The sequence below is a fragment of the Leucopleurus acutus genome, assembly GCF_964270905.1.
Source record: "Leucopleurus acutus genome assembly, chromosome: 4".
Classification (NCBI taxonomy): Eukaryota; Metazoa; Chordata; class Mammalia; order Artiodactyla; family Delphinidae; genus Leucopleurus; species Leucopleurus acutus.
The window spans coordinates 148339985-148364295 of record NC_139146.1 but is presented as its reverse complement, the minus strand read 5'-3'; the positions used below and the strand labels follow the sequence as shown (position 1 = coordinate 148364295).

Here is a 24311-nt window from a genome sequence, read left to right as displayed (position 1 = left end):
TTCTTTGGCCATGCCACATGGCATGTGGGATCTTAGGTCCCTGGCCAGTCCCCCCTGCAGTGGAAGTTTGGAGTCAACCACTGGACCACCAGGGAAGCTCCAACAATTATTATTTTAAATATCTTCATCTTTTTCAATTTTATGTGAAAATACATGTCTAATCAAGAATAATTTCTTATTTTAAAATATAAGTTCAAGTCAAATGTTAGTGTCAAGGCAAAAATATTTTCCTTTACCTAGGACTAATTATTATTTAATTCATTCTATTTGTGACAGACACCTATAAAGCAATTCAGAAGTTTTCTAGATTGACTCTAAATAGGATAGGTTAGTGGAATGTAGAGCTAAATGCAGGGCTCTTTTAGATGTTGTATTTTCATAAAATCTGTGAATGAATTTTGGATTATTTCACATGAGAGATTTATGATACTTTGTTATGGTTCTACCTATTTCATAGTAGTCGGGTAGCTATTGGAATGCTTACATCACTAAAGAAAAAAGAACACGATTTGTTTTCTTTTCAAAAGGTATAAACAATTTTTGGACATGAAGCATGCAAATACTTGAACTATAAATGGAATTTAAATTTAAAAAAGAACACTGTTCTAGTTGTTTTTTTTGTTTTGTTTATTGCTAAATAGACTTTTTGTGTGTGTGTCTCAAAAGCAGAACATTGAAAACTCACTGGAATTTAGGTACACTTCCATCCATATGCCTTTAAACTTTCAAAAGTGTTTTAGACAGAGACCTACATGTGCTATAATCTGTAGACTTTTTCAACAGTAAAGCTCTTGGTTGGTGAAGCTCTCAGCTGATCAGAGAGAGAAAAATCTTCAAGGGATCAAAATATATATGGGAATGAACTCAAACTTATGTCAAAGCTTCGAGCTACAGAAGGGAACTACACATTATTTACTGATCAGCAATCATGTGCACGATTGGGCCTGAGAAATTCAAAAGACAACAAAGCACAGGGCCCTTCCCACAAGCTTGCAGAGGAAAATCTATTTACTCAACAGAAGAAATGCTACAAATGCTGAAACAGAGGCAGAAGCTAAGTGTAAAGATTTTCAGGTGACTGAAACTTCTCCACACTCTAGAAAAATTCTGTCAGAGATGCAGACTCCCAAGAACTCATTTTCCATCCACTCTCTGGAGCTGCGTGAGAAACTATAGAATGCCTTAGCAAAGAATTAAAGCAGATTTTATCAGTGAGGTGTGGCTGACTGCGAAATGCTCTCAGTAATGCAACCCAGGTCTGCAGTAATGGTGCTAACAAAAAGCTAGCGCAGGTTACCCTGGCTTCCACCATTTTTTCCTCTTGTTTCCAAATCTGGTAGAATTAAGTCTAAATCTTAATAAATAGATTTATACATTATGTCTGTTTTCAATATTGGCTTAAATATTATTAACAAAATATAATGCCATCAAGATTTTGGAGAAAACTCTCTTAGCCTTGCATTAGTAAGAACACTTCCATCGCAGTGGCTAAACCTCCAGGTTGGATAACACTTTTTAGTAAGAGCCTTTGGCTCACATCAACGCTGAAAGGACAGGAGGCAGGCTGGGGGTCAGTGCCCTCAGGCACCTTAGTTGCTCCCTCTCTGGGCTTCTGTTGCTAGGCGCTCACAGAAAGAATAATGGCAGGGCTATTGTAAGGGTGTTTTTCCCCTTGCCCTGCTTAAGCTGCTGTTTCTCTGGTTCTGAAAATAAGTGACTATTTGGAAGCAGCCTACAAAGAGGCCAACAGAGGTTTCCACATGCTTCCATCTAGTTTATATCCCCGGGCAAAGAATTTTAAGGTAAGAGCTACCAAGGATTTTTTCTCAATTAACATTCTGCTTGAAAGAATTTTTTTTAAACAGAAGTTTGCTACTGTTGCCGCTAATGAGATTACAGGTCTATTTTAAGTATTAATAGTGTTAGTATTTGTGGAACATATAATAAATTTATTTTTTAAAGCATTAATTTTCCTTTAAAATATGTGGCATTTATCATAATCCAGTAGGAGCTTGTGTAGAGAAAAACTTTTTGGCAGAACTTAGCAATATATATGAAAACAGCCTGAAAAAAAGCATTTATGTTGAAAAGTGTTATCATGTTATTATTGCTTATGGCACAATTATTTAGCTATTTCTTTAACTGATAGACTAAATCAACTCCTAAATCAAAAGACTTTGTACTGTGAAACTGTTAATCTTTCGGACAATGGAATGTTGCGGCTTTAATTTTACAGATATTTTGATTGCTCTGGATATAGAAACCTTGGAGAAGGGCGTTTGGTGCATTTGCAAATTTGACTGCTTTCTTTTGTTTTGAAACCAAGCTCTGTGTTAACTATTTAAACCAGTTCTCTAATATAACAGAAATTGACCTCTGTGTGTCGACAAAAACTAAGACTCTAACTTAATACATGAGATCAGGGTAACCTGGAAAGAGGGCAAAGCCTCAGAGTTAAAGGACCTGGGTTCAAATGGCGGTTCTGTCACTTTTCAGCTGCCATGCCTTGGGCGGTTACTTGACTTCTTGGTAAAATAGGGATTATGAGTCACATATCAGGGGTTGTGAGAGAAATAAAACAATACAGTTTATGTGCCACTTAAGATAATGCTTGGCACAGAGTCAGTGCGTACTAAGCTAACAATTATTATAATTATCAGAAGTTAAATCAGCGTTAATCTTTCTATTGGCAAAAGAAGGAAAAACAAAATTTATGTGTCCGACAAAAATTTATAAAACAGATGAACCACACAGAAGGCTTTCTGGTGCTCTGAGTAAGAATAATCCTTCCTTGAAGATCAAAGGAATTCACGAATAGGTGGGTCGAAGCTCTTACTTTGTCAAGAGTAGAGAGAATATAATGGAAATTAAGCATAGGGTTGATAAAATATAGCTCTGGTTTCTTGACATAGTAACATCCCACTTTGACCAGTATATTACTTTACATTGTATAAAAAGTCTCATGTGCACTGACCCATGTAATCATCGGAAGGAGAATACAGATGAGATAACTGAAGCTTAGCAGGATCGAGGGACATGTCTAAGATCATACCAGCAGTCCATGACAGAGCAAGGATGAGAAAGAAGGTCTCAGGTTCAAACCAGAGATAATTTGCCATGCTGCCTTCTTTCTACACTGCACTGCCTATGGTTCTAAAAGAAATAGTTAAAGAATCTGGAGAGAAGGGGTCCATGAAAATATGAGAAAAACTATGTGCTTTGTTAGGGTAGATGTTTTTGGAAGAGAGGATTATCTACTGGGATTTAGGAGCAGAAGTACTGATAAACTTAAGGGAAAGTCATTTCTTGACTGCTTCAGTGCAAATCCAGAGAGTCCCTTTGCCTATAGTCATAGGAATGTAGATTTATTTTTGATGTATTTGTGGGGAGGAAGGTGATCTCCACGTCTTACTCCTCCGCCATCTTGAATCACATTTCTGTAGAATGACCATAATTCTTTAATTCCTCTAAGATGGGAGGATATTATTGGCTTTTCATTTTTCTATTTTAAGTGAGTTTTGTCACAGTAAAAAACAACAACAACAAAAAAAAACTGTTGGATTGCTAGTCAGCTACTTATTTTATATATATATATAAAATAAATGACATATATATATATATATATCATGGTTAGTTAGTTGGAAACAGCACTTAAAATTTTTTCCAGTTTAATAAAATTAGAACAAATCTTCTAAGCTCTAAATTTTACTAAGATGGTTGTAAGAGGATGTGTATGAAGACAAAATTAGGTATAGAAGGATTACTGACTCCATTTTACAAACCCTGGATTTTAGTCCTGATTCTAACAGCAAAATTTTCTCAGTGTCCTACTGTATTTTTTCTTTCATGTTCTAGGCATACTAAATTTTTGGTAAATATCAATTCAGTTGAAGTTGACTTTTACCCTGAAGATCATCTCTGCTCTACAGATGAATGTAAATATTAGATTTGTTGTATTTGATAAAGGAAAGATTGTACACTTAATATAAGAAAGTTCAACACACTGCTAAGAAGGGGCAAATGTTCTTGATTTCAAGCTTATTAAATTCTTTTTCTTGCACTTAAAAAAATTAATGTGTAAATTACATACACTTAAATTCACAGCTCTTAAGTGATTTGACAATTGTGCATAATCATTACTCACAACCCAAAGCAAAATGTAAAATATTTACATCATCTAAGAAAGATCTTTCATGTCCTTTTCCAATAAATCCTCCTACCCCCAGAAAAAACTACTGTTTGATTTCTACCACCATAAATTAGTGCTTCCTATTCTTGGATATCATATAGATAGAACTGTGTTCTCTACTATATTTTCTATCTCAGATCTCTCATTCAACATATTGATTTTGAGATTCATCCATGTTACTGCACATATCAGTACTTCATTCCTTTTTTGTTGCATAGTAATGTTCCACTGTATGAACATTCCAGTCTTCATTTATATCTTCTTCTCTTGATGGACATTTGGGTTGTTTCCAGTTTGGGGCTACTGATATGAATAAGGCTGCTCTGAATACTCTTGTAAAGATCTTTTTGTTTTTATTTCTCTCGGGTAAATATCTCAATGTAAAATTCCTCTATCAAGGGTGAGATATATATTTAAACTTTATAATTGTCTCACAGTTCTCCAAAATGGTAGTACCATTTCACACTTCTACTGGAAATATGTGAGAGTTCTGATTGCTTTACCCCCTTCCAACATTGGGTGTTGTCTTTTTAAATTTCAGTTCTTCTCATGGTAGAATGGTATCTCATTATAGTCTTGTTTTGCTTCGCTCTGATAACAAAAAATGCTGGGTACCTTTGCATGTGTATATTAGCTATTTGTGTATCTTTTTTGTTATGCGTCTGTTCCAGGCTTTTGCCAACTTATTAATTGGATTATTTGTCTTTTTATTATTTACTTACAGGAATTCATTTTACATTCTGGATAGCTAATTTGTTCAAATATCTGAATTTCTACCATTTTTCTCCATTTTTCTCCCATTTTTTTTGCCATGGGGTCATGATATAATAGCCTTTTACATAGTGTTCTTATTTAGTTATTTTTGTCTTCGTGTCTGTGAAGGACATTAGTCTGTGCTTTTGTTTTTATTGAAGTATTTGGTTTTGTAATATTTTGTACTAGTGTTTTTCTGACCTCATGAATTGAGTTGGAATATATTACTTCATTTTTTTAAAGAGCTCATGAAGACATGATATTTCTTCTTTAAATGTTTGATAGAACCTACTAGTGAAACCATCTGGGCCTGGAGTTTTCTTTATTGGAAAGTTTATTATGAATGGAGATTTTTAGATTTTTTTAATGATTCTATCAATTTTGGTAAGTTTTTTAAAAAAATAATATATCTTTTTCATTTAAATTGTCAAACATATTGGCATGTGGGTCTTCTGGAGAAAAATCCTTTTAGGTTTTGCCTAATGTAGGTATCTTTATTTCTCCTTTCCTTTTATGGATATTTTTACTAGATAGATATAAAATTCTAAATTAACTGGTTTTTTTCCTTTGAGTACTTTAAAGATGTCATTCCACTGTCTTCTCTCATTCATTGTATTTAATGAAAAGTCAACCATAATTGCTGTACCCTTTATGTAATTGTGACTTTTTAGAAAAATTATTGAGTGCTTTCAAAATGTTCTTTGGTATTTCAGGATTTTACCTACAGTATGTCCAGGCACAATTTCCTTCTCAGGGTTTTCTGAACTTCTTTAGTGTTTGGGTTAATGTGTTTCACCTATTTTGGAAAATTCTTATCTATTATCTTTTAAAATTTTATCTTTTTTCCTAATCGCTTTCTTTTCTTTTCTTTTCTTTATTCCTATTATATCTATGTTATACCATACGAAAACGTTCCACAGATCTCAGGCACTGTTCCTTTCGTCTACACCTTTATCTCTTTTGTGTTTCAATTTCGACAATTTATTTTTGACTTGTCTTCAAATTAGCCAGTTGTCTTCTCTGATATTTCCACAGTGCTATTAAGCTTACCAAATTAATTCTTTATTTCTGATATCATATTTTTTGTTTCTAGCATTTCCATTTTCTTTATAGTTTTTGTCTCTGCTCAAATTCCCTTTCAGACATGCTTCCCTCATTCTAGCAAAGTTAGGTTAAATTCTCTGTCAATACATCTAATATCTGAGCCTTCTCTGGATTTTTTTCTACTGATGTTTTCTTTCTTGACTACGGGTCACATTTTCTCGTGTCTTCATTTGTCTCATAATTTTTGAGAGGCATTATGTGTGAAAGAACTGTAGTAAATAATATTTACCTCAGAGAAGGGCATACCTTTTCTCCTGTCAGGCCTCTAGCATGGAGGCTGATTCACACCAATTTGTAGTGAGCTCGGTTTCATCTAAACCAAGTTGTTGCATCTTTTATTAGTTTTAACTCACTATAGTTTTTAAGTACTTGGAGGGTGTGATCAGTATTTTCCTTTCAACTAAGCTTAAGATCTGAGCAGAAACAAAGCTCCAGAGAGTTCTTTATTCTTTGCAATACAGAAAAAAGCTCTCTGAACTTTGTGTGTTATAAGACCTAAAATTAAGGTTTACTATCATATGCTGCCTTGACATGTGAAACCCCGAGGGCTTCATATGGCCTAACCACAAGTTCCCTTCCCCACTCTGCTCCAGCGGATAAGGTCCCCTGGCCAAATAATTCTTATCAAGGGGACCAGACACAGTTCCTGCTTGTCCCTGAGTAGTGGATTTCAGTTCTCTGCCAGCCTGTAGAATTACTCAAACAAGCCAATTGCATCCGCCAGTGAGAGCCGGGGGGGCAACCTATACTCTTAATATTACACAGCCTGCCTCTCACAGCTCCTGGCTGTTTGCTCTGTTCTCAAGTGCAACCCCTGTGTCGCTCTGCATGGTGTGTGGTATCTTCCTTCCCACCTCTGTGAGTATACATTCATCCAGTATCGGGTGTCATGTGTTCAGCCACCCCCATAACCTTAGGGTGGGAATTCCTTCCTCACCAGTGAAGAGGAGATGATTAAAACACTGTGGGAGATCTCCTACTTTACAGTAAAAAATCTATTTTTTTCATCTCTGATGAGTTATCTTTCTTCCCCAGAACCACCTCCTGGATTTCTACACTATGGAGGATATTTCTCCGACTTTTTGCCTTATCACCTACCTTTGGGGGACCATCGAAGTGTGCTCAGTGAAGACCTGGCATGCCTCAAAGTTATTTTTTTTCTATTCTCTTGCCCTTTACCCAGCCTACAGAGGGTTATGGCAGTGACTTAGTGGAGACTAAGTTCTCCTCTGTTAGCCTTCTCTTGTCACTACCCCAGGGAAGGGATGGGGGCTGAGGCTCCTTGTACAAACCTTGTGAGTGTGGAAGCCTGAGCTCTCCATTCAGGCTCTGCAGGCAGGGACGGGGCAGCACCACAGTTCTTTCTGTGGTATTTTGTGCTAGTAGAGCAGTTATCGTCTAATAAGATTTCTGTCTTTCTAGGTTGACCGCTTTCTGGTCCTTTGGCTTTTCTTGGGTTTTTTTTAATTGTTCATGCCATTGGTGTTTCTAGTTTGCCAAATTCTCCAGTACTCAGTCTGGGAGGTATGAGGCAAAAAGAAAATCCAGAGAACCCAATGCTGTGTTGTTCCTTGGGTCTCCTAGCCAATCTGCCTTCTTTTCTTCACCTCAGAGTCTTATGTTTGTTTTACATATAGTGTCCAGGATTTTTAGATGTACTCAGCAGGAGGAATAGGGAAAAGTATGTCTATTCCATAGGTCCAGAAGCAGAAGTCACTAATGATAATCACTCAATGACCAGACATAACCTTCATGAAGGTAAAGAAAATGTTATTTCTAAAATGTGCAAAAGAAATTAGGCTTAAAGACTTTTTAAATTAACTTTTTCAAGTGTATTGCTCTACTTAAATTGGAAATATAAAATAAGCAATAGTATAGTTTTGCATCCTACCAATATAAACATTTGCTTATGAAGGATATTTGGTCATCTTTTATCAATTTGTTCTTAATGTTCCTAACTATAGCGTTAAAATTTTTATGTTAGTACAAAATATGTTGTGTTTTTTCCTGACAAACTAATACATTTCTCTCATTTAATATTAAGAATTATATGACTCATTATACTTCCATATTCCCTTTTCTACCAGCCTACTTAGACCTAAATTTTACTCTTAATTTCAGTTTGTTGCACACCTGAGATTTTTCTGGCGTAACTACTTTGTTACTACCCTTTCTTATACAGCTCTTAGACTTTGCTCTCCAGTCCTCTTGTGTCTGCAATGGTTTCAAAATAAACTGTTTCAAATATACTTTGAAAACAGATGAGGTAGAAAAAATGGGCTTTCTGAGTTTTACTTAGGAAGGACTTGCAAGAGGTAATCTGATTGAAAGGGTATTCTAGGAGACCTTTTGAAGCTGTATTCATAAAGGGAGTACTTGTGTTTATTTAAATTGCTTTCTTTTTTTTCTTTTGTGCGGCTATGAGTTGGGGAAATAGATCCTCCTCTCTAACCCCTGACAGGTGCTACTACAGATATATAGAACTACATTCATAGTTTTATCCATTCATGTGTTTGATAAATATTTATTGAATGCCTACCAAACACTGTTCTAGCTGCCGGGGATGTAGCAGTCTTATACTGTCCTGGAAGTTCCAATCTAGCAAATGAAAGGAGCATATTATCTGTGCTGTCAAGGATAAGGCAATGTCATCACTTACAATACTGCACAGGAATTGAAAAAGGCACCCAACCAAAGAGAATAAAAAGTAAAGATTAGACTAAAAGCAAACTTATAAACACAACACTTCCTCTCTAATTCCATAAATTTGAACAAATAGAAATCACAATGTTATTAGCATTATCTCACTATATGTTTTAGCTGTGAAATAAAAGCTAAATATTGAGTTAAAAACAATAGAGAAAATGAATTTAAGATAATTTGAAAATTATTTTCTCTAGATTTTTGTAAACTTAGATGTTTACTGTTTCTTTTGGGGGCATATTTTCAGATGGTGGAAAGAACCAGAATTGGACATACATATCTATCGATTACCAGTGTGTTACCCTAGGAAGTTACTTAACTTCTTTAAGCCTGATTTTTCCTCAGTAAAATGAGAGTTGGATACTTACTTGGCATGATTAGGAGAATTAACTAATATGCCAAATTTAACTTATTTAGCACATTGCTGAGCTCATCAAAATCACATGTAAATCTGTTTCAGTCCTTCCCCCAGCCCTATTACCGTATGGTTATAACTCCCTTGGGTCCACATATAAATGTAACATGTTTTTAATACTTTCAACCAACATAAAATCAAAAAAGCTTAGAGCACTGTTTTCTGCAATTATCTTCTGACAGTGACAATTTATGGAGAAGGGGTGTAGTGAAGTATTATTTTAAAAGTTTCATACTATTTTAAGAAAATAATCATTTCTCATGTAAGAAAGAAAGAAGCTGCTAAGAAGTCCTAATAATCTAGTGGAAGTTATTCCTTACTCCCAATATTTTACAAAGGATAATAACTCTTGCAGCCATAAAAATGGCTTTAAATAATACGTGGCACCATCTACAAACCAGGAAATCCTTAATCTAAGATTCTCTTTTAACTCATTTGTATTTTTGTTTCAACTTCATAACATTTTTGTTTTTTCTTATGATTAGAAGACTAAAATAATAATGTATAATAAATTAAATAATAATACATTAGAGGGCTTCCCTGGTGGCGCAGTGGTTAAGAATCCACCTGCCAATGCAGGGGACACAGGTTCGAGCCCTGGTCCAGGAAGATCCCACATGCCGTGGAGCAACTAAGCCCATGCGCCACAACTGCTGAGCCTGCGCTCTAGAGCCCACGAGCCACAACTACCGAGCCCGTACACCACAACTGTTGAAGCCTGAGCAACTAGAGCCCGTGCTCTGCAACAAGAGAAGCCACTGCAATCAGAAGCCCGCGCACCACAACAAAAGAGTAGCCCCTGCTCGCCACAACTAGAGAAAGCCCGTGCTCAGCAACAAAGACCCAAAGCAGCCAAAAATAAATAAATTTATTTTTAAAAATAATAATAATACATAAGAAAAAGAAAACTGAAATAAACCCATTATACCATCACCTAGAGAGAACCACTTTTGCAATACGTATTCAATCTTTTGTTTATGGTACAATGAAAAATGACATAAAAACCTCCTGATAGCACATAATATAATGAGTTTCATAGTTTCTTTCTTATAAATTACTCAATGGAAAAAAAAGGCAATAGGGTAAAACATAATTTAATATAAAAAATTTAGCAGGCACAGGGATGTAGCAGAATGATGGGGTCCAGATATACAAAAATCTGATGATATAGTTTAATCCAAGGATAGTATTTAGAGTAGTTAGAAAAATGATTGAGTATTCTTTAGGTAATAATCCCAGGAATATTATTTTTTAACTGTTATTTGATAAGTATTAATGAGCCTCAGAAAGCAGTTTCTCTGACAGTTTCTGAAGTACAGACATAAATTACGTCTCCAGTTAAGGGACGATCCATACATCTAAAACCATCAGATGAGCTGGGGACTCTGGGGAGTTACAGCACAGGATGGCTTAGTGAATAGATAATGAGATACAGAACCTTTAGGCTTTTGATTGCAAGGTCACTTGTAGGCTAGGATAAGAGTAACCAAGATCATTATTGGTCAATACCTTACGGGAGGAGGAATGAATTGCTTAGCTCAGTTCAGTTTTTATTACCATTTGAGAGCCATTTGTTATCACTTATAGATCCAATGAGTGACCCTTTACCACTCAAGTTCACTTGTCCTAAACAGGATCAAGATGTTGTTTTTCAAATCATAGAAGCAAAAAAATCTACACGTGTCATTTTTCTGGTTGTTTCTTAAACTTTCAAGATGGTTTCTTCATCGACTTTCACTAAATCTAGGAAAATGGATTTAAAATTGTACACTAAATAGAAATACTTTACTTGGATTTTTCTAACTATTATTCTGCTCTAAGCCAAAGATAGTTGCTTGTGTCTTTTCCAGATTAAGAAGCTGTAATGTCTTTTTCTTAGTACTGAAAACCATGTTTGTGTGAAAATTATGCAGTTTCATCACTCTTTTTAGTTACTAGTTGCTGCCTGGATTGTCTGTGCTGGACTTTTCTGCTCTTTTACTAACGCAAAGTTTGTGGGATTGTTCTGTGATATAGCCGAGAAACAGATGTTTGTACTCCATGCCAAAGTCAACTGGGGTTGCTGCTGACTACTGTGTATTGTTTAAATAACCTCATACTATATACTCTCTAATATGTCGACAATATGCTTGTATAAGAGAATGGCAAAGAGTAAGGGGAGAAAGGAGTATTAACACCAAAAAGTTAGTAGTTCAGAGGAAAACTAGGTCTTGTTTCAAACCCCGGTGTCCTGTATCCAGGATTAGAGACAAGAGTATATATCTACAATAATATATAACCAAATAGTCACAAGGTTTCCAGTTTTCCAGTTCTGAAAGAAAACATTCCATGACTGAATATTTAACAAGAACCTAATGCCACACATAGAAGTTGACAGAAAGATTAATTCCACAGAGATCTAGCCTTCAGATAATGTATATAGGCCACGAGCAAATTGAGAGCCAAGAATATTCTTGCTTTATAATCTCAGCACCTAAGCGAGTACCTTACTAAAGCTGACTGAGGGTTTGGGTAATTACCACATGAATGAAGGAAGGAAGAAAGGAATGTATATGGATGGATGAACTGTTCTAGCTTGTTAATTGTATGTCTGAAAAGTTTGCTACGGAATATTTTACAGATGAGAGACCTTAATGGAAGTCTGAGAATCAGACATTTGTTGGAGTAGTGAAATCATAAATCCCATGAAGCATCTCTACTGGGAAAACAACCACAGAAAAGCCTTTGATCAATTTAGTTCTCTCTTTTCTGCAGCTGTTATATTTTGCACTACAGAAGAAGTACAAAAACGGATCCCAGTTTATTTTCATGTGACTCCACTTTTTCTTCATCCCTTCCTTAGTGGTAAAATACTCATCACCCCCCAACCACTAGAAGATAAGAATTAGAAAATAGAGGAAGTAATTTTCTGATTATTCATTCCATTAATTGGTTCTAATAGAAATTTGGAGAGCATAATTTAAAGTGATTTTCTTGTATACTCACATAATTCAATAATTTATGCTTTTCTTTTTTATTATCATCATTGAGATTAACTTCAAATAATGCTACAGCTGAAGTGTATATATAAAAATAAGGATGTATATATATATTTCACAATTCAGCCTGTGATGTGTGAAAGAGCAGAGACATTGCAGATGAGTTTTTGTTTACACGTGTACATGCGTGTATGTCCTTGAACAAAATGTGGCTCTCTGGATGGGGCACAGTGGAAAGGAAGCACCACAAAACTTTTTCTCAAGTTCCTTGTATAGTAGAAAAAAAAACGTTAAACTCCTTGATTCAGCCCATCCAAACAAAATTCCATTATCAACGTGAAATTTCTCTTCAAAATCAGCAACACATGAAATATGAGTGAACCTAGGAAAGGAAAGTTACTTCATGTTTCTCTCATGGGTTTTCCTGATAATAATTGCCTGTGTTTTTCCATTTACCCTTAGCCTCGTCAGACACCCTTCACTGCTTCCATAGATCATCCTCCCAGAGGTCACAGATCCCACAGAACCTACAGAAACAGGAAATCAAACTTCCTGAGTCCACTGCAAAACACAGAAACCTGTTTCCTCTACACATCTCAAATTGGCAAAGCTCTGTCTTAGCAGATTCAGTGTGGAAGCAGCCATCGAAGAGGCTAGAAGGACTTTGTCCCCCTCCCGATTTCACACGAGCTTTCTAGCTTCAAACTACTGAAATGAAAGGAGCAAGGCTATTCATCCTCCTTTCTAGTTTATGGAGTGGGGGGATTGGGCGTAACAACACTACACATACTTGGACTACACCCGAGGATGAGAACTCCTGGAACTCCCAGACCTCTGCTCCGGCTCCTCTAAGCAAAATACAAAGTCTTCAGGTGCTGCCAACCACCCAGATCACATCGGTGGAGATGGCCACAGCTCCCGAGGCAAGCACTTCCGAGGAGAGTCTTCTGAAATCGACATTGCTTCCCTCAGAGACAAGTGCATCTCCCGAGCGTGTGAGAAACCAAACTCTCACACCCACAGGGAAGACAGAAGTGGTACTGAAGTTACAAACTCTTGCCCTCCCGACCAAATCGAGCATCAGGTTCAGTCCTAAAGCAGAGTCAGTGGTCCTTTCCAACTCCACCCTGAAATTTCTTCAGAGCTTTGCCAGAAGGTCGAATGAACAAGCCATTTCTCTAAACTCGGTTAGAGGCGTTGGAAATCGGTCCCCACGGGAAACGTACCTCAGCAGAGGTGACAGCCCTGGAAGCCAAAGAACCAGCTACCAAAAATCAAGCTTTGAAACAACTAGAGGAAAGTAAGAAACATTCTTTTTTTTTCTTTCTAACTATAAGGTTTATAAGATTGCAAGCTAACAGTTGTCTCACTTCCAGAAAAGGATTTCATGTCCAAGATGAAACCAGATCATATTTCAGTTAGGTGAGGTAATTAAGTGTTACCTTATCTAAAAGGGAAAAGATGAACAAACAAAACACAGCAATTTATTGTAATTGAAGTGGTCGAAGTTACTAATAGAGGTGCTTTAACTGGGGATAGTCGGTAACAAACAGTGTAACCTCACAGTGACTGTTAGTTAATTCAGATCAAGGGTATGTTGGTTGTGCTCAGAACTACAGACACAACATGAAAGAAAAAATGTCATTACAGTTAAGGTGTGAACAGATTTAAAAACTGAAACAGACTGCGCTGTGGAAAGCTCAAACTAAGCAGAGCTAGGTTGGAATCCTGGCTCCAGTACTGTCTAGATCCTTGACTTGAGCGAGTCAATTGATGTCCCTGAATCTCAGTTTCTTCATTTGTAAAAGACAGATATGGTATAAGGAGTACAGATAAAAATACCAACTTTGCAGGGTTATCATGCAAGATTCAAATTAATGAGATGTGCTTAGACAGACGCTTCTCACAGAATAGGTACTCAACAAGTCATCTTTTACTAGGACCATTATACTGAATTATGCCATCATTATGAATGGGTTGACTAGAAAGGCCAATTTTTCAAATTGATTTTGATTTAAAGTGAGAGAAAATTCAATTTGAATTGTTGAAGCAAAATAATAAGACAAAGCTTACAGAAGTATCATTAAAGAAGTCTTTCAAAAGGACCAAAAAACAGAAACAAAACCCTGGAAAATGCACGTCAATGTCCTATTCATTTAATGTTCAAAGTTAAACACCTGACTATATAAAATAATTCAAGTTAATAATAGCAACTAACACCTGCTATGAAAGGCATTGTGTTAACACTGTCGTTGATATAAACATGAGACACTGGGAAGTATATAAGCCAATAGATTTGTATTTATGTATTCTTTATTATTCAAATCCATTTTTCACTGTATTTCAAAGGTTATGGCATTTTTTAAAACATGAAAGTAAATTTGATTTTATAAAAACTTATTAACATGGTGGAATTTGGAACATGCCAATTTACTGTAAAAACAAATGTTACAGATTACAAAGTGTTCAACTTAGGATAGACAGACTGTCTAAAACAGACATTTTAACAGATATAAATTAAACTTTCTCATGTTTAGGAACAACAGAATGTGGTCTATTAAGTAAAAAATGTAATTTATTGAGAGTCTTTTCTGAGTCATGTATAATATCATTTCTATTAATCATATTTTGTTAGACTATGATTTAATTTTTTAAACCAATTATATAGAAATCTTAGGCACTCATAGGAAATGATTTGAACCTTTTAGAGATGTTATTATAAAGAGATTTTTCAATAGACTAGTAAATATAACCAAAAGAAGGGAACAGTTGAAAGTAAAATACCAATTAAATTTTACATAGCATATAGAAAGTGGCATATGGTTGTTTCATAATTAGAACTAGTAATTGATAATTTGATGAATACTAGTTTTTAAATAAATGCTAGTTGCTTTATCCAAAGACCTCACCGTCAAAGCTTATGAACCCGTACTTATTTGATGACTGTTTATACATTGCTGGTCTCGGGGGAAACAGAATTTTTCAAATAAAAATAATTCCTGCTCCCAAGGAATGTGTTATATAAAAAGCAAGCACCAACATATCTCAGATTTTTAAAAATTCATTATATGTTAGGAGGAAACAAGATATTAAAGGTGTAACTTGCTGAGCCAAACTCCATCCCATGCATTTTCCAATGAAAAGAATCTTAAATTATTTCTAGAGAAAAGAACTAACTGTACTTAGAGATTCTACATCCTGAGGTCCTAGAGAGCTAAGGTTCTCTTTGGTAATACTTTTCTTTTCTTTTATAAATTTATTTCTTTATTTATTTTTGGCGGCATTGGGTTTTCATTGCTGCATGTGGGCTTTCTCTAGTTGCGGCGAGCGGGGGCTACTCTTCGTTGCGGTGTGCGGGCTTCTCATTGCGGTGGCTTCTCTTGTTGCGGAGCACGGGCTCTAGGCACGCGGGCTTCAGTAGTTGTGTCACGTGGGCTCAGTAGTTGTGGCTCGCAGGCTGTAGAGCGCAGGCTCAGTAGTTGTGGCGCACAGGCTTAGCTGCTCCATGGCATGTGGGATCTTCCCAGACCAGGGCTCGAACCCGTGTCCCCTGCATTGGCAGGCAGATTCCTAACCACTGCGCCACCAGGGAAGTCCCGGTAATACTTTTCATTAAGTATTCATTCATTAGGTAATACTTCATTAAGTCCCAGACTTCTTACTCATTAGCCATGCAATTGATAATGGTATTAGAGAAAACTTAGGTCCATCTATTATGGCCACAGTGCTGATGCAAATAAGCCTTGGTAAGGTCAAAAGAGGTCTTTCATATTTTCGTTTGATTAGCAAATAATGATAATAGCAAACACTTTATGGCATTTTTCCTAGTACTGTACTATTCTGAGTGTGTGTGTGTGTATGTGTATATATATGTATACACACACACACACTCACATATTTTCAATCCTTTAATCATAACCATAATTCCATGAAGAAGATTCTGTTACTATTTCATTATAGAGAGGTTAAGAAAATTAACTAGGGTCACTTAGCTAGTAAATCCCAGGACAAAAATTCAAACCCAGGCTGGCTGGCTTCAGAGACGTAGCTCTCAATCCGTACATTATACTCCTTCAGCAAATACAGTCTATTATCCCAACTGGGAAAATACGAGTGGCCAGTTTATTTCCCCACTTCTCAGGCTTCAGAGGCTATTCTTTGCCTCCAGAATAAATTCCAGATTTCATTCCCAGTCGGTCATACAACGCCATCCTTGACCTGGCTCCTGCCTACTTCCCCAGCCTCACCTTCTGTGACTTTCTGGCCATGAAAATTTGTAGTTTTCTAGTCCGCAATATGCTGTTTGTTAAACCTACCTTTGTTCCCTGTTTGTCCCTCTGGCTAGCATGGTCTTCTTTTCCCATCACCTACTTCTTTTACACCTGATAATAATACCTCCAGGAAGCTTTCTCACGCTCAGTTATGTGGCCCCTCTAACTGTTCATATAGCTCTCTTTGAATTCTTCTATCACCGCACTTACAATGTTATAATTACAGTGAACTTGTGATCTCCTTGAGTTTAGGGACATATTTCCAGTGCTAGTAAGGTGTTTGGTTTACAATAAGTACACAGTATTTAACAAACTGAATGTAAAGTTTATGGATCTATATGTGAATATATAGATGAATCCTTCCCAAAGAAATATTTCTGTATAATAAAACCTTGTTGACTTGGGATAAACTCATCTTAGGTTTGGGGTTCTTTTTCCTTACTATTTTTGGAATTTTATAGTGGTTCTAAGTAAAAGGAATACTTCTGTCAATAGAATTTTTCTGGCATATTTTTGTCTCATCTTGTACTTTCCCTTATCTTACCACCACAGGAACTCCTGGCTACACCAGAGCTGTGGTTTCCTGTCTGGAACAGTGGGTGTTGGTCAGTGACCAAGCACTTTGAAACAGGCAGGATAAAAAGAAGAAATTGGGATTAATGCATTTAGGTATTGAACCAGTATTTGCTGAGGACCTAATATGTCCCCAGCATTGTGCTTGTGCTGAGGGTAAAACAGTGAAGACAAACTCCCACCTGTTCTGTCCTCACGGAATCTGCAGTCCAGTGGGAAAAGGGCATGGGGAGGAAAAACAGTATATCACAAATGCTGATGTTGAATCAAAATGGTGATGAACAAACATTCTGAACGAAGTTTATGAGAGAACATAACAGGATGAGTGGTCTACCTGGAGGCTATGAGCTTTCCCTGAGAGGATAGTAGGTGAAACGAGATATTGGCGTTAACTGCCTACCTAACTTCTCTCACAATCCCAACCCCTGCACACACGTACTTGAATCTTCATCTCAGTGAACGGCTAGTTCCATAACTAGAAACCTTGGCTATACCCTTTATACTTTTTCTCTCCCGGCCTTTATATAATCAATCAAGAAGTCTTCTTGGTGTTCCCTCCAATATCCCCCAAATCTGCCAGCTTCTCTCCACCTTCACCACACCATGTTATTCTTAGCCACCATTATCTACTTAGTCTCTTAACTTGTCCATGTTTCCACTCTTGCCTCCACACAAGTGTGAGATCTTTCAAACTTTTTTTTTATTGAATACATTGGACATAGAACATTGTATACATTTAAGGTATTTAAACTTTAATTCAGGTTAATGCGTTTCATTGGATGTAAGACTTCATCTATTGTGATGGGATTTTATGTACTAATCAGAAAGTATGACATTATTTAAAGTTTTCAGATTTATCTTATTTTATATCACTTTTGCCTCCTTGAAATGAAGATATAAATGAAACTGGTTAAGACATTTCTAAGGCAATGACAAAAACTACTGTCTGACTAGTAGTGACTAAAATATATCATTGATTTCAAAATATATTCCTGATTTCAGAGATGTTTTAAAACCTGTGAAATTTAGTATTTTGCTCACATGCCCAAAATCACTTAGTAGCTTTCCAATACATTTAGAATAAAATCCTAAATCCTCACCATGCACACAGGGTCCTGCTTGACATGACCCCTGCCTAGCTTTATGATCTCATTTTCTACCATGCTCCAAGCTCACTCCTCTCAATCTCGTCCAGCCACACTGCCCTTCCTCCTGGTTACTGACCATGCCAAGTTAATACATATCTCAAGGAAACTCCTGTTTGCTCTTGAGAGAATGCTCTTCCCTCAGCATTTAGACAAAAGACTCCTTTTCTTATGCAATTTGAGCTTTAATGGCCCTCCCTCAAGTAGACCTTCTCTGACCACCCAATGGAAAGTTGCCATCCTTATCTTATCACCCTTACTGTTTCTTCAGAGCATTTATTTGAAATTATTGGGTCTATTTCTGCAGACAGTTGTGTATTTTATATTTTTCCACAAAATACATTCTGTGAAAATAGGACCCTTGACCTTCTTACTTATTATTATTCTATTCACTGCCAACAATAGTGCCATGCACATAGAGAGAGCTCCACAAAACTCTGTGGAATGACTGATTATTGGGTGGATTTGGAGTTCACAGCGGAGATAAACACTAGAAATATAAGTCTGGGAAATATGAGAACTATAGAAATACGGGTGCTCAATTGAGGAGTTTTTCTTTCTTTCTTCAACGAAAGGGAGGAGGGAGAGAGGGCAGAAATCAGAGCTCTTCCAGAGAGTTTCCCACTTACTTGTTTGTCATTGTATTTGATTTTGCATTTGGAATGGCCATAAATGTGGTAAAATGTTAATGAAAGGGCCAGAAGGGAAGTTGAATATGAAACAAGATGAATCCTATGTTTGCTGAGTTTATTGACTTTATTTATTTTAGAATTTCACTTGTTTATTCCTTCTATAAGCTATGTAACTTGCTTTATGTACAAATAGGTGGCTCAAGTTAAATGAATTCTGATTTCTAATATGTCTAACATGATAAACTCTATAAGTCTTTTATTAAACCACTTGTAAATAGAAAATTTAAATTTTAAAATTTAATGGTTTAAAATTACAAAAACTAACCATTAAATTAATTCTGCTGCCTATCGTAATATGCAATTTTCTGCTTAATTCTGTAAATTATGAGGTTTTACATGTGAAAAATCTGGTCAATTAAATTCAGATGCCACCTTAGTCCATTCAGGCTGTTATAACAAAATGAGCGACTGGGTTCCTTATAAACAACAGAAATTTATTTCTCACAGTTCCGGAAGCTGGAAACCCAGGAACAGGTTACCAGCATGGCCTTTTTCAGATTCCCGACTTCTCATTGTACTCCTACATTGTGGAAGGCATGAGGGATCTCTTTAGGGCCACTTTTATAAGGGCACTAATCCCTTATACCTAACCACCTCCCCAAATCCCCATCTCTCAATAGTATCATAATGGGAATTTGGATGTCAACAAATGAATTTTGGGGGGACACAAACATTCAGTCTTTATCATTTATAGTTTGCAAAGTTCTTATCAGTGGCCTAGTAGCATCCAAGGGGATTATTCTCACATGCTGTTAAATTCTAAAAAGAAACACACCATTATATTAAAGAGTATTTTTTATGTCCTTGAGAAATTAAATGTATCTACTACATTACTGCCAGTGAAAATACTAAAGTATATTCAGTATCTCAGCTTTTTTCTCATTAATCATTTCCTTTTTTATTTCTTTGATATTTCTACTCACTAAATTGCTGCTGAATATACACACACATATTGTATGATACATGCCAGAATTTATACCGTCTAGGTGATTAAACAAGAAATGTTTGTACACCTTCTGTTTCTTTAAATACCAAAATATTAATTTAAAAATGTGTTATTTCGGGAAATGCTAAAACAGTCAGTTTACAGGAACAACTGGTTTAAGTATAGAATTAAGCATCACAGCACCTATTAGCTTGCCTTTCCCGAGGCTCTGTGGTCTGCACACTGGGAAAGTCTGACACCTACTGGAATAGAATTTACAATGTCCCTGAATACGCTGAAGTAACAGGATGGGGAAAAGAAACAAAAAAATAAAGTTAGGTAAAATAAAACAAATTTGTGAAAAAAGTTTAATTAAGGTACCTTTAAGAATTGTTTCTTAGGTATAATATATGTATTTTTATATCTAAATCAGTGTACCTCTTAAAAATGTACTGTCATTGGCTTTAAAACTTTGAAAATAGGTTGGATCCAAAAAGCAAACTCCATGCACATCCTGAGAGGGGGACACACTCAGCTCATTCTCCTAAAATTTTACACTGAGAAATTATTAGTAGTATTATTATTGTATGTACACAACGATTTGTGACTCTGAGGTACTATATGGCATATATCATTAAAAACTCAATTACATACTACACTGTGCCCACCATGGAAGGCAAATCAGTGCCTGACCAAAGATTTTCATTGCAAAAGTTGGTATATAAAAGGGGTTTCATCTTAAAACCTAAATGAACCAGAAGATTAAAGTATCAGAAATTCCCCATAATCTGAGCTTTTCATGATTGCCTCTCAAGATTTGTTTCAAATATTTACATGATTCTTTTTTAAAACTAATACTTCTATCCCAGTTTATATATTATATAGACTTTTGAAAAAGGATGGACTATATAAAGGTATTTACACTAAAATAAAATGAACCACAATATTTTTTTAATTTGAAAATAGTAATTTTCTTAAGGCGATTCGTATCAAGATGGACTTATCTTTTGGACTAATAGCCAAAACTAAATATAAAAAGTCTAATGCTTTATTTGTGTGTGATTTACATATTAAGAATCTTTTTACTAAATCTAAATGCTTACTTCCAATTTCTGTTAATATTTCTTTCACACTGGGTATATTTCCTTTCTCATTTATGACTGATGAACTACCTGTAAATCCTGGTCTCTCATAATAATTAATAATTTCATCTTTTCTTTTTAGTTTGAAAAAAATAGATTCCTATAAAAATTCCATAACATTTAGGAAGTATTTTTGTTCATAACTACTTAAGACTATAAAGACATTTAGAATATATTTCTTCTGAGAGCTAAGCCTCATCATATGAATTGAACATCACCAATAATAGTCTTCTGTCATGGTTTTCTGGAACTTATTATTGACCTGATATACATAAGCAATTATGGTTAAGATGAATTTATCAGGTCATTACAGAAACAAGAAAGGAGCAACCTCTACTTGTGTACGGGGCCAAAAACAAAATGGGAGATATATACATACATATATATAGCTATATAGGTATCTATTCCCTTCATAAAAAATCCTACTGAGCTCTCTGAATCATCTAGGCATTACCAGCAGCAGCAAGTGTTTTACATATATTAAGTCATTTAATCTCACAACAATCCTGTGAGGTAGGTAGGTAATACTATTAAATTTATTGTATCGATGAGGAAGCCACATTGAACAAACAAGCTAATGGCTAATAAGTTGTTTCATTTTCTCTTGTTCCTCATTGAATCCCTAAGTTCATCTCAATAACGGGATGACAGGAAACAAAGTCAAAATGTCCTTAAATACATCATCTCCCCAAGCAGAAAATCTTCTCCAACTTCCAAGAGAAAAGTACATATCATTGGCTAGTTTATGGAGGGGATTTTGCTGGTTCACCTTGATTTCTAGTGAATAGCCTCAGGACTTGGTATTTTCATGCTATGGTGTCAATTCAAATCACAGGTTATGAATATAAATGTTTAAACACTGTCTTCTACGAACAGGATGACAAGCAATTTATTAATCTGTGTTCTAAGGACTAGTATAAATAAATAACATTAATTCTTAGATTGATGTCTTCTATTTCTTAAGGAAAATACTTGTCATGGTTATTATTTAAATGAATCCTTTGTTGCTTCAGTCCACTCTCAATTCAGGATAAGAATGGATATGTTTGGACTGGGGTTTGGTCAGGGTACACTTCAAGTGGCAAATGACCAATTAATGAAATCTTTGTTTTTAATTTAGTGTTTTCACGGCTCCTTGGAAGACCGGATTTCTAAAATGTTTCAACCAAAAGTACAGTGATTGTTTACTTACAATGCTTTTCTTAGTTCATTATCCACAAGACTTCAAGTTGTCTCTGTCAAAATAGAATCCTTTTCTCCCTTTCGTAAGTTCTGCAAGCCAGGCTCACGTTCATAAATAACAAAAGATGTCTGCTTTTTCTTCAAACAAACATTTTACCTATTAACTTGGAAAATCCAAAGGATCAATACAAGCTTTTTTCAGTACATGTTGCCGCACAAAAGCAACCATTAAAGAGAATCCCAAATGCAATCTGCTGTTTGGAGTGTTAGGACCCCACGGAAAGCTCAATACTTCAAAGAAACCGCTCTCCGTCGGCCATAATCACTCTGGAAAGGTACAAAGGATCTCTAGATTTAAGCAAAATACTTGTCTGGGATCATTACATTTGCTTTTATACTGGCCTGTCACCATTTCACCATGCTGAATTTTCTGTTTTTAAACTTATATTTTCAGATTATTTCGTTTTAAATTTATATTTGCATTTTTAGCATCTCTTGATGAGCTTATTTCATCGGTGGCATAAACCTAATTACAAGTCACACCAGGGGCTCTGGCCGTGGCTTGTTCTTCCAATTTACACTGGATCAAAGATTGCTGGGCCCCTGGCAATCTGCTTTTCTGCCTACTCAACTATTTTAGTCATGAAATGGTTTCACTATTTAGGGTTTTAAACAATCTCTGCAGGTGACACTGATTTATTCTCACCAACAATATGTTTCTGTTTGTCTATCTGTCTTTCTAACAACCATCTCTTTTCTTTTTTTTTCAGTATCCAGGGTATGCAGGGACGGTGGTATTTTTTTCCTGCCTCGCCCTGTGCCCTCCATAGTCATTCAGCCAGTGCTCACGTGACAGACAATGTGTGCTTCTGATGAAGTTAGACGTTCTCTGTAATTAGGATAATCAGTGGATTTGCAGGAGAAATCTATTTTTAAAATATCCCTTTATCATGGTGTCTTTATTAATTTTAAAATTTTTATTTCCTGTTTTTGCCGTACTTAGTTTCACATTATTTTGCCAAGTATCACCATGCTTGAACAAAATGTACCAACGTGTCTTTTCATGCCTTTATGGAGCTGAATTTTCAAACTTCTCATTCAAGAGAACCTTGCACAATAAGCTGTACAGTGCTCAATTGATCTGCCTTAGACAGACGAATGGCTGAGTCCGCTTTATTTGTAGAGGAACATGTGGTCCAAAGAGGCCTAAATATTCCAAAGCAGATGTTTACTAACTTTAGTGACTCTACTCTGGGGAAAAATGTGTTCCTTCTTTGTTTTTTAACATTTAGGTTGACTTTTGCGTTATTTTAATTATAATAATTATTATTTTAAGCAGCATAGAGCTCGTATGTTTTACTGATTTAGTGGTGCACATCTCATATTAATTTGAACTCGTGGCGATTTGATTTTACAGTCATGTGGCATTTCCTTTAGTACTAGATTTTGTAAATCATTTCTGCCTCTACCCTCGATAAAAAACCTCAGAAAACAAATGAGAGGGAAGAATATAAATTTAACATAACAAGGTACATATTCACAATAGGGAAAAAATGACAGAAACGGAAAAGTAAAGAGAAAAAAATCATGCTATAATCCAATCATTCAATCTATAGTTATTAAGAACTTTCTACAGTTTAGTATAGGATGTTTTATAATAAAATAACTGGTATTACAACCAGAAATGAGGCTGATTCTTGTTTTCCTAAACAGTATCTATATGATTTTGGATGGCTTCTACCAGAATGTCATCTAAAAATAGGTATTTTAATAAAGGCTGTTTTTGTCTGATCATGGCATTTTTGTGGCAAATGGCCTACTTTGATGCTCTTAAAGTTTCTCAGCTTCACTGGAGTGTGGTCAATTCATATTCCTCTACTATCTTATATGTTGAAGACAGTAAGCATACATGGATGGATATAAACAAAGGTTTTTAGAAACGGGCTTGAGAAAGTTATGGCTACAATATGGTCTAATTGATAAGACATGTGGATCAGAACAGCAATTCAGCTAAATCTTTCTGTAAGGCAGGATTTATTTGTTATTCTTAATCATATCATTTAAAATTGTGCTATATTTGATACAAAATAGATGTATTATAATACCTAATTTTACCATATGTATCCCTCACAGTGTATCATTCACTTTTATTTTTAGCTTTATGTAAGAAAAAAGCATTGTATGGTATTATTTCTGTAACTTGCTTGTAGCACACAAGTTTATTCTAAGTTATATTTGG

At 35.6% G+C, this 24311-nt stretch overlaps 1 protein-coding gene across 1 annotated transcript in view; it reads left to right on the top strand.

Moving 5' to 3' along the window:
* Window positions 1–12806: 12806 nt before the first annotated feature.
* Window positions 12807–24311, top strand: part of MMRN1 (multimerin 1) — a 64498-nt gene continuing 52993 nt past the window's right edge. Inside the window, exon 1 of the mRNA XM_082838326.1 lies at window positions 12807–13442. Within this exon, the coding sequence (XP_082694452.1) occupies window positions 12856–13442 (587 nt within the window). The 5' untranslated portion in view covers window positions 12807–12855. The remainder of the gene's footprint in view (window positions 13443–24311) is intronic.